Raw genomic sequence first — 12,590 nt, 5'->3', positions numbered from 1 at the left:
GGTGGTCACCGAGGGAGAATCAGAGCTAAGCGTATGAAACACAATGCTGTGGCTCCCGCAGGAGAGGAGTGTGTGAACACAGGCAGCATGTTGTCCTCTGCTCTCCCTATAGTCTTCAGCAGTCTTGAGTCAGATTAATGATGGGAACCTGTGCATCCAGAAGCTCCTGTGGCAGTGTTGTGTGAGAGTGCAGCATAATGCATACCTGCACTCTCTCTTTTGGGAACAGCTCTTTGCATAGATTTCTTTTTTCTATCCGTCTCATTCAGACTTGTATTGATTTTTGGATTTTTTTCCCTATATCAGCAGGCTAATGTTGTGTGCAGGGTACAAGAGTACTTGCCAAGTGCCAAATACAAGTAACACTGTGACCTTGACAGTTGGCTGGTAATGTCAGCATAAGCAACAGCAATGCATTTTGTTAACTTATTTATAGTAATAATTATATTTTAGTTCAACTGAATTTAGCTAAAATATCTCATTAATAATAATAATGTATTAGTTTTGTTTCAACTGAAACATTTAGCTATTTTTTCTAAATCGAATTGTTGGTTTTCTACCCATCAGTGTTATTGTTAATATTATTATCAATAATATTTATTTATTGTAGTTATTAATTTTGTTTCAATGAAACATGCAGCTATTTTAAATTGAATTTAGCCTTATATTAGTATTATTTCAATGGAATCAAATTTAGCAATTTTATTTCAGCTGAATTTAGCTGTTATGAAAGTATAATTATTATTACTATTAATTTTAGATATTAGTTTGGTTCAATGTAATAATTTAGTTATTTTATCTGAATTTAATTTTGCCTTATTATTATTTCAATTTAGCTATTTTGGTTTAGCTGAATTGAGCTAAAATAGACCACTTTTATATTATTATTATGGCTTGTACATTTTATCAAGTAGAAGTAGCGAAACATTAATTTTGGACTCTGCTTGTGTGTGTTTGTTTCAGCTCCCACAGGTTTCCAGGCATCGGGCTACAGTTTCCACAGTCATGAGTGGAGGAATGCCAAGCCCTGCCGGGACAGCCTCTCCCCGGGGAACAGCAGCCGGCAGAGGAACAACATCCTGCCGGACTTTGGACTCGGTGTGGATGAATGGGACAGGCCAAATGCTAGCGGGTACTTCAACATACTACTAGTAAATTATATTAAATAGCTGAAATACACATTCCAGCATATATAACGAATCTTCATTTTGTTATTTTTTTATATAGGAATAGTTCACTAATCACTGTCATGTCGTTTCAAACCCGTATGCTGCTGTTTTTATTCATGAAACATTTACAGACCTTGAGAGTTGTGTTAGACAGTTGAGTTATCATTGAGTTCTTCAAAGATTCTTCTTTAGTTAAGGAAAGTCCAGGTTTGGAACAACTTGAAAATGATGACAAGTAATGGGTAAATATTGAGAGAACTTTCATTTTGGGATGAGATATTAAGAATACATTATTTGATGGTTAATGTAATGACTTGAATTCACTGAAAGGATTTTATAAGAGATTGAAGCAATGTTGCCATTGCAGACATTTTCATTCCATATAAGTTATTAATGCTTTATTTCCCTAAAAATTAAGTACTGAAGTATCGATATCCATTGAGACATGGACTAGTTTAGTGCCAGACTCTACAGAAAGGCATTGTGTGAAGTCAATGCTGCTTAACCAAGTCTATAAAAATGTTTTGTTGACACCTCAAATTCAAAAGACAATCTTATACGAGACCCTCAAAACAATTTCTAAGTGAACTGACTTTAAAATTCACATTAAGTGGGTCTTCAGCAACATTTCAACTCTGTCATTATAACTGATCTGCACGGTACATCTGCAGCACATTGTATTGTGTATCAAACGCGCCGTTACTGGAGCTTTGAGCGATCGTTTCTGGGTTGATTTCACTTTATTCTTTGTTAGCTCATACTGTTGGATATTTGTAATTCAGATTCAGTGTGCTGTAGATCAAAAGCATAACAGGTCCCTATGCGCAGTAATGACGCCAGCAGCTCTTAGGAAGGAAAAGGGCCTTTTTAAAGTATTTAGCTGACAGTAGAGTTATGATCACCCTTTGAGATTTCTTCACAGGATTGTACAGTTCCCATTTAATGGTGATTGTGAGCTGCCTTAAAGTCAACATGAAATCAAAGCTGACCTCATTTACTTACAATCTTCATGCACATACCTGATCTTACGGTGCACAATTCATCTGTGCATATTGTGCCAACATTTCACAATCCTGTTGAAACCTGATGAATAAAAGCAGGGCTGTAGGAATGAGCTGATAAAGTGGATACACAAATCACCCTGGCTCATAAATATTAGTTAGCTGGCAGAGCTTTCATCCAGTAGTTGTAGCTGATTGGCTGAAACGAAGATGAGTGGATACTAACCACATTATGATAACCACTTATCAGTTGAGCATTTATTTAATTAATTGTGTTTAAGTTGTTTAAGGAATTGTTGTAGTATTAAGGTTGACACTGATATCTTAGTATTATTTATATGCTATTATTTATTTATATCATGTTATTTATTATTACTTTTTGTTATTATTATTATTATTATTATTGTGTTTTCATTTTAACTCAAGGTCAAGGTTTAGTAATTTTTTGTGTTCTTGACATTTTTTATTAGTTTTCTTTTTTTCATGTTTCTATTCAGCTTTAATTTTACTAGTGCTTCAACTTAAAACTTTATTTAAATGTATTTATTTTATATTTGGCTTTAATTTCTTTTTTGATTAAATTTAGTACTTAAACTTAAAGCTTTATTTCAATTCATTTAAAAAAAATATTTACATTTATTTCCGTTGACTGGCAAGACAACATTTCAAATTTTTTATTTCTCTCTTTTATTTCAGCTAAATTTTTTAATACCAAAAACAATTTTAATAGTTTTATGTAACGTTAAATCACTGATCGAAGTTTTACACATACTATAAAAAAAATTTAAATCTAATGATTATTGTCAAACATTTTGGGAGATAATTTTAAGAATAGTAATTTATTATATTTTCATTTTTTCTACTTTTTTAGTAGATGCAATGCCTCTATAAAAACCCACCCTACCATATTTTTTTCCACTGTAATATTGAGGTAAAATGGATTGCAAACCATTTCATGTTGACTTTAAAGCACTACAAGTTTAACTACAAAAAAAAAATCTGAAAACATCAGAATAAAACAGCAGAATAAGAGCTTGTTCTACGGAGTAGAAACTACTGCAACTTTAATGCATTCAGTCTTTTCAAATATTGTCAGCATTCTGCAGTCTGTATTTAAATAAGAAAAACTACATAATGCAAAACTTCCCCAGTCTTCTCCTACACAAATTCCTTTAGCATTTGAGAGTTGTATTATAATGCTTTTCAAATGAACTGCCCTCAAGATGTGTTATATACAAGATGTGAAGTCTAAATCACTGCTGTTAAAAAGTGGCAGACTGAGTGAACTGGTTTGACGTTTGTGTTATTGATTGAAGTTGATCTCCCATTACAGGGCATCCACGCTGCCCACCGGTTTAATCTCAGACAGCAGGTGAGGTTCAGTGCTGTGCCTGTTTAACCTGCACTGCTTCCCCGAACCAATCCGGCCCTTTCACTTCATAACCCAAAGCCCCACGATCCACCAGGGCATCACCGCCCATCACAGTGTGTCCAACCGCACCGGGTGTGTGTGTATGTGTCTTTCAAGAGCCCCACCATAGCCTGCACAGATCATTGGTCGTCCCTTGCGTTCATCACAGTGACACCTGCCTGCTCATTGGCTGCTGCTGTTGTGACATACCAGGTGGTTAATATGTCCCTTTTGTGTTTCAAACAGGTTCACTGTGGGACATGACGGGACTGAGCCTGACCAGGAAGAGAACTTCTGGTCCCAAGCGCTCGAAGACCTGGAGACGTGTGGCCAATCCGGGATCCTGCGAGAACTTGAGGTAGCGTGGGAAAAAAAATGGCGTTTGTTTGAGTTCATTCCCCTCTCCCCACGTTCATCCTCTAGCTCTTTCTATTCATCAACCCCCCAACACAATCTTTTTTTAGTAGCATGCTGTGCCAACCCTGGTTTTGTGTAACAGCTCCTTCTTTTTCCAGGACAAGGCAGACAGGCTTCTGAATAAAAGAAACCTGGCCATCTTGGTACCCCTTTCCTTTCTTTGGGCTTTCTCTTTGCTTTTAGCGCTGGCACCCAAATGCTCTCCTCATGCTAATAGCTCAGTGTCTTGCTGGGGGGCTGCTTGAAAGGGGGATGGGGCTCACAGACAACCACTACTGGCATCCACTTCAGATCCTACGGGTGCATTCAAAACTAATTATGACATGTTTAAGGTCTAGTTCACCAAGATTCTGTCTTCATTTATTCACTACTGTGTTGTTCCTTGTAAATCATAAAAAAAAATAACTTGTAAATCATATATTCGTTCACGTTAAGGATAGGTATTTTGAGTAATTTTGGAGTCATGTACTCAGATATTTAAAAAAGAGAAGAAAAAAATATAAATATAAAAAAAGATATTTAAATAAGGTTTACTCAAAGATAAAATCTGGAAGGTTTTAGGAAATTGAAAAAAATTATTAAAATGAATTATTAAAAAAAAAAAAAACTTTTATTAGTTAATATAACTTTTTACTTATCCTTTTTGATTGAAATTGCTCCCTTGAGTAAAAATATATAGAAAATAATTTTTAAAAATGCTTATTCAATCACTGCAAACCAGGGTTATTTTATTATTTATGTACTATTATAGTATTTATATTTATTTATTTTTTATATATCCAGTGAGCGGCAGTTGTGTGGACAAAAATGCCTTGTTGATGTCAAAGGTCAGAGGAGAATGGGCAGACTGATTAGAGATGATAGAAAGGCAACAGTAACTCAAACAACCACTCGTTACAACCAAGGTATGCAGAATACCATCTCTGAACGCACAACACGTCGAACCCTGAAGCAGATGGGCTACAGCAGCAGCAGATCACACCGGGTGCCGGAAACAGAAGCTACAATTCACACAGGCTCACCAAAATTGGACAATAGAAAATTGGAAAAACTTTGCCTGGTCTGATGAGTCTCGATTTCTACTGCAAAATTCAGATGGTAGTGTCAGAATTTGGCATAAAGAACATGAAAGCATGGATCCATCCGGTCTTGTTTCAGTGGTTCAGGCTAGTGGTGGTGTAATGATTTGGGGGATATTTTCTTGGCACACTTTGGGCCCCTTAATACCAATGTATTAAGTGTACATTGTAAGTGTGAGTGTAAGTGTAAGTGTGTGTGTGTGTGTATTTATATATATATATATATATATATATATATATATATATATATATAATTTCCATAAACAAAATTTAAATTAACAATATCAACACTGCTGGAAAATTAATTCATTTTATATATATATATATATATATATATATATATATATATATATATATATATAATTAAAATCAAAGTAACCAGTAATATTTTCAAAAGCTAACTTCAACAACCTGTTTTTTTTGTTTAAAAATAAAATCAAATCAAATGCATTCATACACACACATTTTTGTATAACACAAATGAAAACAAATTAAACATCTGCGCTCAGAGTTCGCCAAAAAAAAATAATTTGAAAACCAGGCTGTTGTCATTAGACTAATGAACAAACTATTTTAAATCACATTGTTATCATTCCACATGACATGTTGTTATAAAAAAAAAAAAAACAAGTGGTAAAAGACTTGGCCTGTTAACAGCGCAGCCTGCTGTGAAGAAAATGTGCTCTGACGGCACAGGGACACACTGATATCGGTCTGACATTGCGGTTTTCTTCCCACCATAAAGCAGATCCTCATCTAGTGGGATGCTTGACTCTGACAAGAAATTAATATGCCAATAAGAATCGAAATAATGCCACATTTGGCTCTGCCTCAAAGTACACGGAAGCATCTCTCATCAGCCTCTACATCATGTATTTGCACACAATGTGTTTAGCTATAAAGGTGAAATTTAGGTGACGGATTCAATACATTTCATAGGTGCAAAGTTCGAATAGTGTTTCTACAAGTCAGCTTGGAGCAAATGAGATAAGATTTGAGAGCTGTGAAGGACGAGACTGTTTCCTCATTCAAAACAATGGCTTCCGATGACTTTTATTATGATTTTGTTGAGCTTGACTGTGCTCTTGCCTAAAATGCCTTTTTATGTAGAAGAAATATGGGTTTGGAACAACATGAGAGTCTCTAAATAATGACAGAATTTGACCAAAAATGTGGATAGAACTAACTAATGATTCAAATAACAGAAAGAATTTCTAGAAAAAAGGCTTTAGCCTGCTGTTAATTACATTTTTTTTTGTCAGTGTTGTACAGTCGATTATATCTGCTGTCATGTCACACATTGTTGTATTTGACATGCTTTGTGGCCAGCCTTGAAACGTTTCATGAAAGCAGATTGATTTTCTTGCCTTCGCTTTGTCAGGTACCTTGAGTTAAACGCAGACCACGAGTAGCCGACGGTGCAGAGAAGCTTTTAGTACTTAACGTTAGGGATCGCTTTGAAAGCTCTTCACTTTCCATCCCACTTGTCTGTGGAAACACGATAGAATCAAAAGCATTTTACGCTGAATGTACCCTTTGGCCCTAATTGGATTCAATGAAAGTGTTTGCCTCTGGTTTGTGTCAGTAGAATGTACTATTGAACTCAAAACGACCCGAAAAACATTGTACGAAATCACACGTTTTCATTTTTTTACACGCTGAACTGATTGAATGTGGTGTCAAGGTGCATGATTTACATGTCTGGTCACCAGTTTGATGATTTTTTTTTACACTGCTTCCCACAAATGCATCGGCTTAGAAGAGTTTCCTCTTTTGTGTGGTCACCTGTCATTAACCAGGAATCCCCATTCCGTGCAGTTTGAGTGAGATTCACACAAACTAGCAAATGACGGTGGATTGAAGAGAACGAAGGCATGTGGGCTCATGCTTAGCATGATGGAACAGCTGCAGCAAGGCTTTTTGTTGTGGAAATATTTCAGTTTTGTGCAGTAGTGTCCTCAGCAAACACCTAACCAGAACCAGGTTCTTTTTGAAGATCATCTTCAAACGACTTCAAGAAACATCTAAAAAACACCCACCATTCATAATGTTTGTTTAATCATTGCCATGGCTTGCCATGGTGGAAGTCGAAGCCGTTCAAACCACCCATTAGTGTATAAAAATGCATGTTAGTAAAAGTTTGTGTATCGTTGTCCATCAGCATTTTGCTTCTTGTAAAATACTAAACAAAAAAGTGTAACAAACTGTTAACGAAATGCTTTGTCATCATCTGTACTAGAAATTAAATATTGATAGTTTATGGTGTCGATGTAACTTCCATACACTATTGTTCAAAAGTTTGGATCGGTAAGATTTTTTTAGCTGTTTTTTAATTGATCAAAAATACAATAAAAACAGTAATATTGGGAAACTGTTTATATATATATATATATATATATATATTATGTTAATATTTTTTTCAGTATTCTTTGATGAAAGTTCAATAGAGCAGCCTTTATTTGATTTAGAAATCTTTTGATTAAATTTAATAAGTCCTTGTTAAATAAAAGTAGTAATTTCTAAATCAAAACCTAAACTTTTGAACAGTAGTTTTGAACACTAAAATGTACTAATAAAGTGTGTTTTCATTGCATTTTGTTCTGTAACCCTTACAGCACTTATATTTATTGGTACTCAGCTCCATTACTTATGGTTTTCCTTGTAGGCCACCATTATGTCGGGCAGCTCTTTGAGTCTAAACCATGATCCAGCACCCACCCGAAGCCATCTGGGCCGTCAGGCCAGCTTTCAGGAACGTGGCAGCAACAAACCACAATACTCACAGGCCAACCGCAGCAACACGCTGCCCACTGACGTGGGTAGAAAAGCTTTTGCTGAGAGGAGAGTGAAGCAGGAGATCAAAGACATCATGTCACCCACCCCAGTTGAGCTTCATAAGGTGGGTTCTTTTTTTGGTCATTTCTAGATCAGTGGAGTGGTTATACAGCAGGTTTAATGAGTGTAACTATTCCCACATTCATAGGCGAGTCTTGTGAAGGACTCAGACCTTGAGGACTTCGGGTTTAGCGTGTCTGATGGGGTCTTGGAGAAGGGGGTTTATGTAAACAACATCCGTCCAGGCGGCCCTGCAGAAATCGGAGGCCTGAAGCCATACGACAGACTTCTACAGGTGCTTTTATTAAATTTACATTTTTGTAAAATGTAAAAAAAAAAATAATAATACATTTTAACAATAATAGCGCCCTATGAAATGCTATTTAAAAATTCCCATAAATTCTGTTTTTCCATTTTAATATTTCTAGATAGTGTTTTAAGATTTAATACAAATTTATTACCAAAAATGGTGGTAATCAAATTAAATCATAAAACTTAAAAAATGTAATTAATCTTTAAAAATGTAGTCAGATACAGACTTCATATTAAAAGTCTTTTTTTTCTGTGAGGCAGTTTTTGCAGACAAGTTTTTTTCACAGACATTAGTTGTGATTATGTGTACAGCCCTACTTCTAAGTTATTCATCAGAATTTTGCAAAGATCTGCCACATTTAGCACTATACAATAAATTTCATTTTAATGAGTGGGCAATGCGATTCTGTCAGCATTTTCCACATTGTCAAAATCATAGCCCTAAGGCTGCGTGTCCACCAAAGTGTTTTTTCAGGGTTCTCCCCATTCATTTAGATATGACCTGGTCTTGGATGAGCTGCCCAGGGGCACTGCAAACATGGCTGCCAAGTAAACAGACTTTCCTTGAAAGGAACTTTTCGTAGCCTAAGAACAAAAAAGATGTATGTGTAAATGATATGAATTTTCCCTTTCTTTGTGCCACAGATAAACCACGTTCGGACTAGAGACTTTGACTGCTGCTTAGTGGTTCCTCTTATAGCTGAGTCTGGGAACAAACTGGATCTAGTCATCAGTCGAAACCCGGTTTCCTCGCAGCCCTCAGAACTGAACCAATTGTCCAATGATGAGGCAGCAAACTGGACTGACCCTGCGGACCCTCTCGAACAGCCCACTGCAGGGCTGGAGCAGGGCCAGCACAACTCCACGTTAGCAGGACTAGAGGACAGAGACCCCAACAAGACTTTATAGCAGAACTCTTTCCAGGTGCCTGCAGTGGAGCTCTCCTCATCATGGTGCTAAAGCGAACCCTCCCCTCCCTAGACGGCTCCCTCTAGTAGAGGAAAACAAGAGGGGTTTGTTGTCCTATAGCACAGACCCAGTCCCTATCCCAAGTCAGAGCATGAACCACCATGACCAAGAGATGACAAGCTGGGTGTGTTTTTACCCTGTGAAAATGGCAACGAAGACCACACTGACCCCTTGGAAAACCAAATTGTGAGGAAAAAAAAAAAAACCTGAAAGAGTGCCATGCCTAATTTTTATTGCCAATAAACAAGAATAGTTTCAAGGAGGACTCAAAAAAAGAAGCAAAAGATGCATAAGAGCAACACTAAGACTTGTGCTAATGATATCGGACTGGCCACTCTGTGATCGTCTGTGTTTGTGTGAGTCTGAATGAGTGTGCGCGTGTCCCGACTTTATTTCGCAAGCCTCCACGAAGTCTGTCAAAGTCCCATGTTTGAAACGCAATTGTCGATCCTCCTATTTTGTGATACTGAAACACAAGTGTGTGTATAGTGTTTGTTTGTGTATTTCCTTCTATCTGAGGTCAGAGTTGATCCCTTTTCATGCTCGATGAGAGAGAGGATACAAAAAATTATAATCAGCACAATGAATTAGGTAATTTTTCAACTGTGGCTGAATGTGGGTTCTAACCTAATGCATGAGACCTTGTAATTAACTATTTTGTAGTACATCTGTCCAAAAAAAACAAGAGCTTAGCTACATGAAAAACACTATGTTTCGGTCCTCTGACCGCTATATCACCGTAAATATAAAATTCAATGTCGCTCAAAAGGAGAGGGTGGCACAAAGGCACCTTATCTTGAAACTGGACAGATTGTCTATTTTTATGAATAGACGGGGATGATTTATAAGGGATGTGTGTGGTTTTGAGCGATGGCTGGTTAGCATGAGGGCACTATCGACCGTGTACCGGAGCAGATTGATGGCACGGAGAAGGTCATTCGGTTCGCAAACTCTTTGTACTTTGTTAGGTAACCGCCGTAGGTCTGCGGTCTCCAGACTCTCGCCCCACATTTTGAGGAAATCCATCATTGGCCCAAAGGATAGAACAGCTTATTTATTCCAACATCAATCTCCTAAATGAAAACGACAGGCATTCAAGTAGGTACTCGCATATTGTTTACTCCACTGGGTGTGATAAATGAGGATTTTATGACGAACAAATTCATCTCATTTGCTTAAATCAACTTATGACAAAAATGCAAGCATGGGGTTGATGTCCACGAGAAAAAAAAATTCTGAAAAGACTTTTGTATTCCTCCCCACATTGTTTAAATAGTTTAAATCATTATGGTAATTTGTATATGGTACTGTTATGGTTTTATATATCTTTTCCCAGTACACAATCTGTTTGTAAAGAGGGAAAAAAACAAGTGTCAAATCACGAGACCACTAAACATCACATTTGTAACTCTGCTTGAGGAAAAAATGTTAGTAAGAAAAAAAAAGCCATAGGTAAGCTGCTAATGGCAATGAAGACCCTCACCCACCTGTGTGAAACTGTGTTTTCGATTGAAGTGTGTCACCCTCATTGTCAGTGCTCAAAGATCCTGTTTACTCACTATATTCAAATGGCACATTGTGGTCCAATTACTGAACAAAAACCTCATCAAGCCCACTTGATGGAGAACGTTTGACGATGATGAAAAGGTGACTTTTGTTGTTGTTTTGTTTCAGATAAACTTTCACGCACGGGTTCATTCCCTAAAATCATGCACTGAGATGTTTCTCAATTCACTAGATGTTGAATTAAGGTTTTCAAGCCCTGATTCAAGTTAGTCATCGCTTTCATTATGTTTGCCTTGACCTCAACCTATGTTTGTTATGTTTGTAAAAATGAGTCATTTTTATGTTCCATTTGTGGAAACGTTTAGTGAAGTCGAGCACTGCCAGTTAAAATATTGGGTGTCCATTTTCAGTATAGGATTGAATTTATGAATCAATGTCACAGTTATATCCCTGAAATATTGTATTTTTATTTCTAATGGACCGGTATTATGAGCTGTAAAGTATTTTTGTACAAATTTAATACTTTGTTAGCATGATGTTTATCGTCTAAATACATGTTTATGTATAAATTTGGGGATTCCTACAGCTGTAATCCTTTGTATGGCCGACGAACAGAGAAACAATAAAACAACATGCTGAGTAAAGAGATGACACCAAAATGCTCTCTTGATCTAATGTGACGCCTTATGACAGAGGTATGTTGTACAAACTGATCTGCTCTGCCACTCGCATTGACATAACCATGAAAAAATTCAGCTTTAGGACACGAGCAGATAGTAAACGACTGATGCTGCGTTTAAGTGCACATAGGATACTCATATTTCTAATTTGGGTATTTGTTATTATGCCAAAAATCATGCATTCAGGTTAGAAACATGAAGTAGCCAAAAAAAAAAAACTGAAATAACTGAATATGAAATGCTGAATAATATTCATTTCTATCACTCAAGCTAATTTGGCTGGTTATGATTTATTAAATAAGTCCTTCAAACAAGAGCATACAGTATAAGCAAAACAAAGAATAAAGTTCGCACACTGAACGAGAAGCACCACAACTTGAAGATTTTTCTTCAACATCAATTCTTGCCAAACCACTTTCCATTTAATTGCATTTACAATTATTTTGGATAAATATTTCAACTTACCGATTTCACCCTTCTCTGCAAGATTGCATTTTTTTCAGTAATAAGTTTGTCTGTTTTTTGGCTTGAACAATGTCTGTGCTTCAGATGGAATATAGAAATATTTATTGCCATTTTTCCATTTGCACAGTTTTAGTTCTAACTAAAGTGAATTTTTGCCTGTATAGGCCTACTATTGATGCGAATCAGTTTGAATTGCCTCCTTAAACTTGAATAAGTCAGCACACAATGGCACATCTGCAGTGCACCTCGTCCAGTGTGCCACCTGGAGTATTAGGAGATGAGGCTACTTTTTTGTGAGAACGGATTGGATTTTTTTAATGGATGTCAATGGAAGCGTCAATTTGAGTTCAGTGTGTTACTATTTTGTGTGAGAAACGCAAAAGATTCAGTCAATAAGTGAACTGTGAATGAATTAAACTGAACTTTCAGACCTTTAGGCAAACCAGTTTAACTGATTAGATTCATTGAAACAATAGTGATTCATGAATCTGACTGATAGAAACAAAAATGACATTATTGCTGAGCTTATCAGGAAAATTATTATAATGTCAATATATAGTAATCATTATCAGTAATATTTTACTGGATCACATCTGTATTTCACTGGGGCCCAATGAAAAGGGTCTAGAGATACTCCTGCTGGAAGCCTTGTGCTCTCTTATGTTAAATTTGTCATGTAAAAGAACTAGCAATAGATATTTTCTACCACGTTGTGACCAAATGAAGCAGATTATCTAAAAAGAAAA

The 12,590-nt window shown here is 36.4% G+C and overlaps 1 protein-coding gene across 12 annotated transcripts in view; it reads left to right on the top strand.

Moving 5' to 3' along the window:
• LOC132098865 (glutamate receptor-interacting protein 1-like) overlaps nucleotides 1–9,199 on the top strand; it is a 244,194-nt gene extending 234,995 nt beyond the window's left edge. For 7 of the 12 annotated variants that reach the window (XM_059505110.1, XM_059505104.1, XM_059505107.1 and 4 more), the window contains 7 exons: nucleotides 964–1,132; nucleotides 3,504–3,542; nucleotides 3,828–3,939; nucleotides 4,097–4,141; nucleotides 7,743–7,976; nucleotides 8,061–8,207; nucleotides 8,870–9,199. In XM_059505110.1, coding sequence (XP_059361093.1) covers nucleotides 964–1,132; nucleotides 3,504–3,542; nucleotides 3,828–3,939; nucleotides 4,097–4,141; nucleotides 7,743–7,976; nucleotides 8,061–8,207; nucleotides 8,870–9,133 — 1,010 coding nt within the window. In that variant the 3' untranslated portion in view covers nucleotides 9,134–9,199. The remainder of the gene's footprint in view (nucleotides 1–963; nucleotides 1,133–3,503; nucleotides 3,543–3,827; nucleotides 3,940–4,096; nucleotides 4,142–7,742; nucleotides 7,977–8,060; nucleotides 8,208–8,869) is intronic. The other 5 variants (XM_059505112.1, XM_059505101.1, XM_059505108.1 and 2 more) reach the window with 3 other exon arrangements.
• The last annotated feature ends 3,391 nt before the right edge of the window (nucleotides 9,200–12,590 follow it).

Source organism: Carassius carassius, chromosome 22, assembly GCF_963082965.1.
Source record: "Carassius carassius chromosome 22, fCarCar2.1, whole genome shotgun sequence".
Classification (NCBI taxonomy): domain Eukaryota; kingdom Metazoa; phylum Chordata; class Actinopteri; order Cypriniformes; family Cyprinidae; genus Carassius; species Carassius carassius.
The sequence above is the reverse complement of the archived record's forward strand: the minus strand, read 5'-3'. Positions and strand labels throughout refer to the sequence as shown.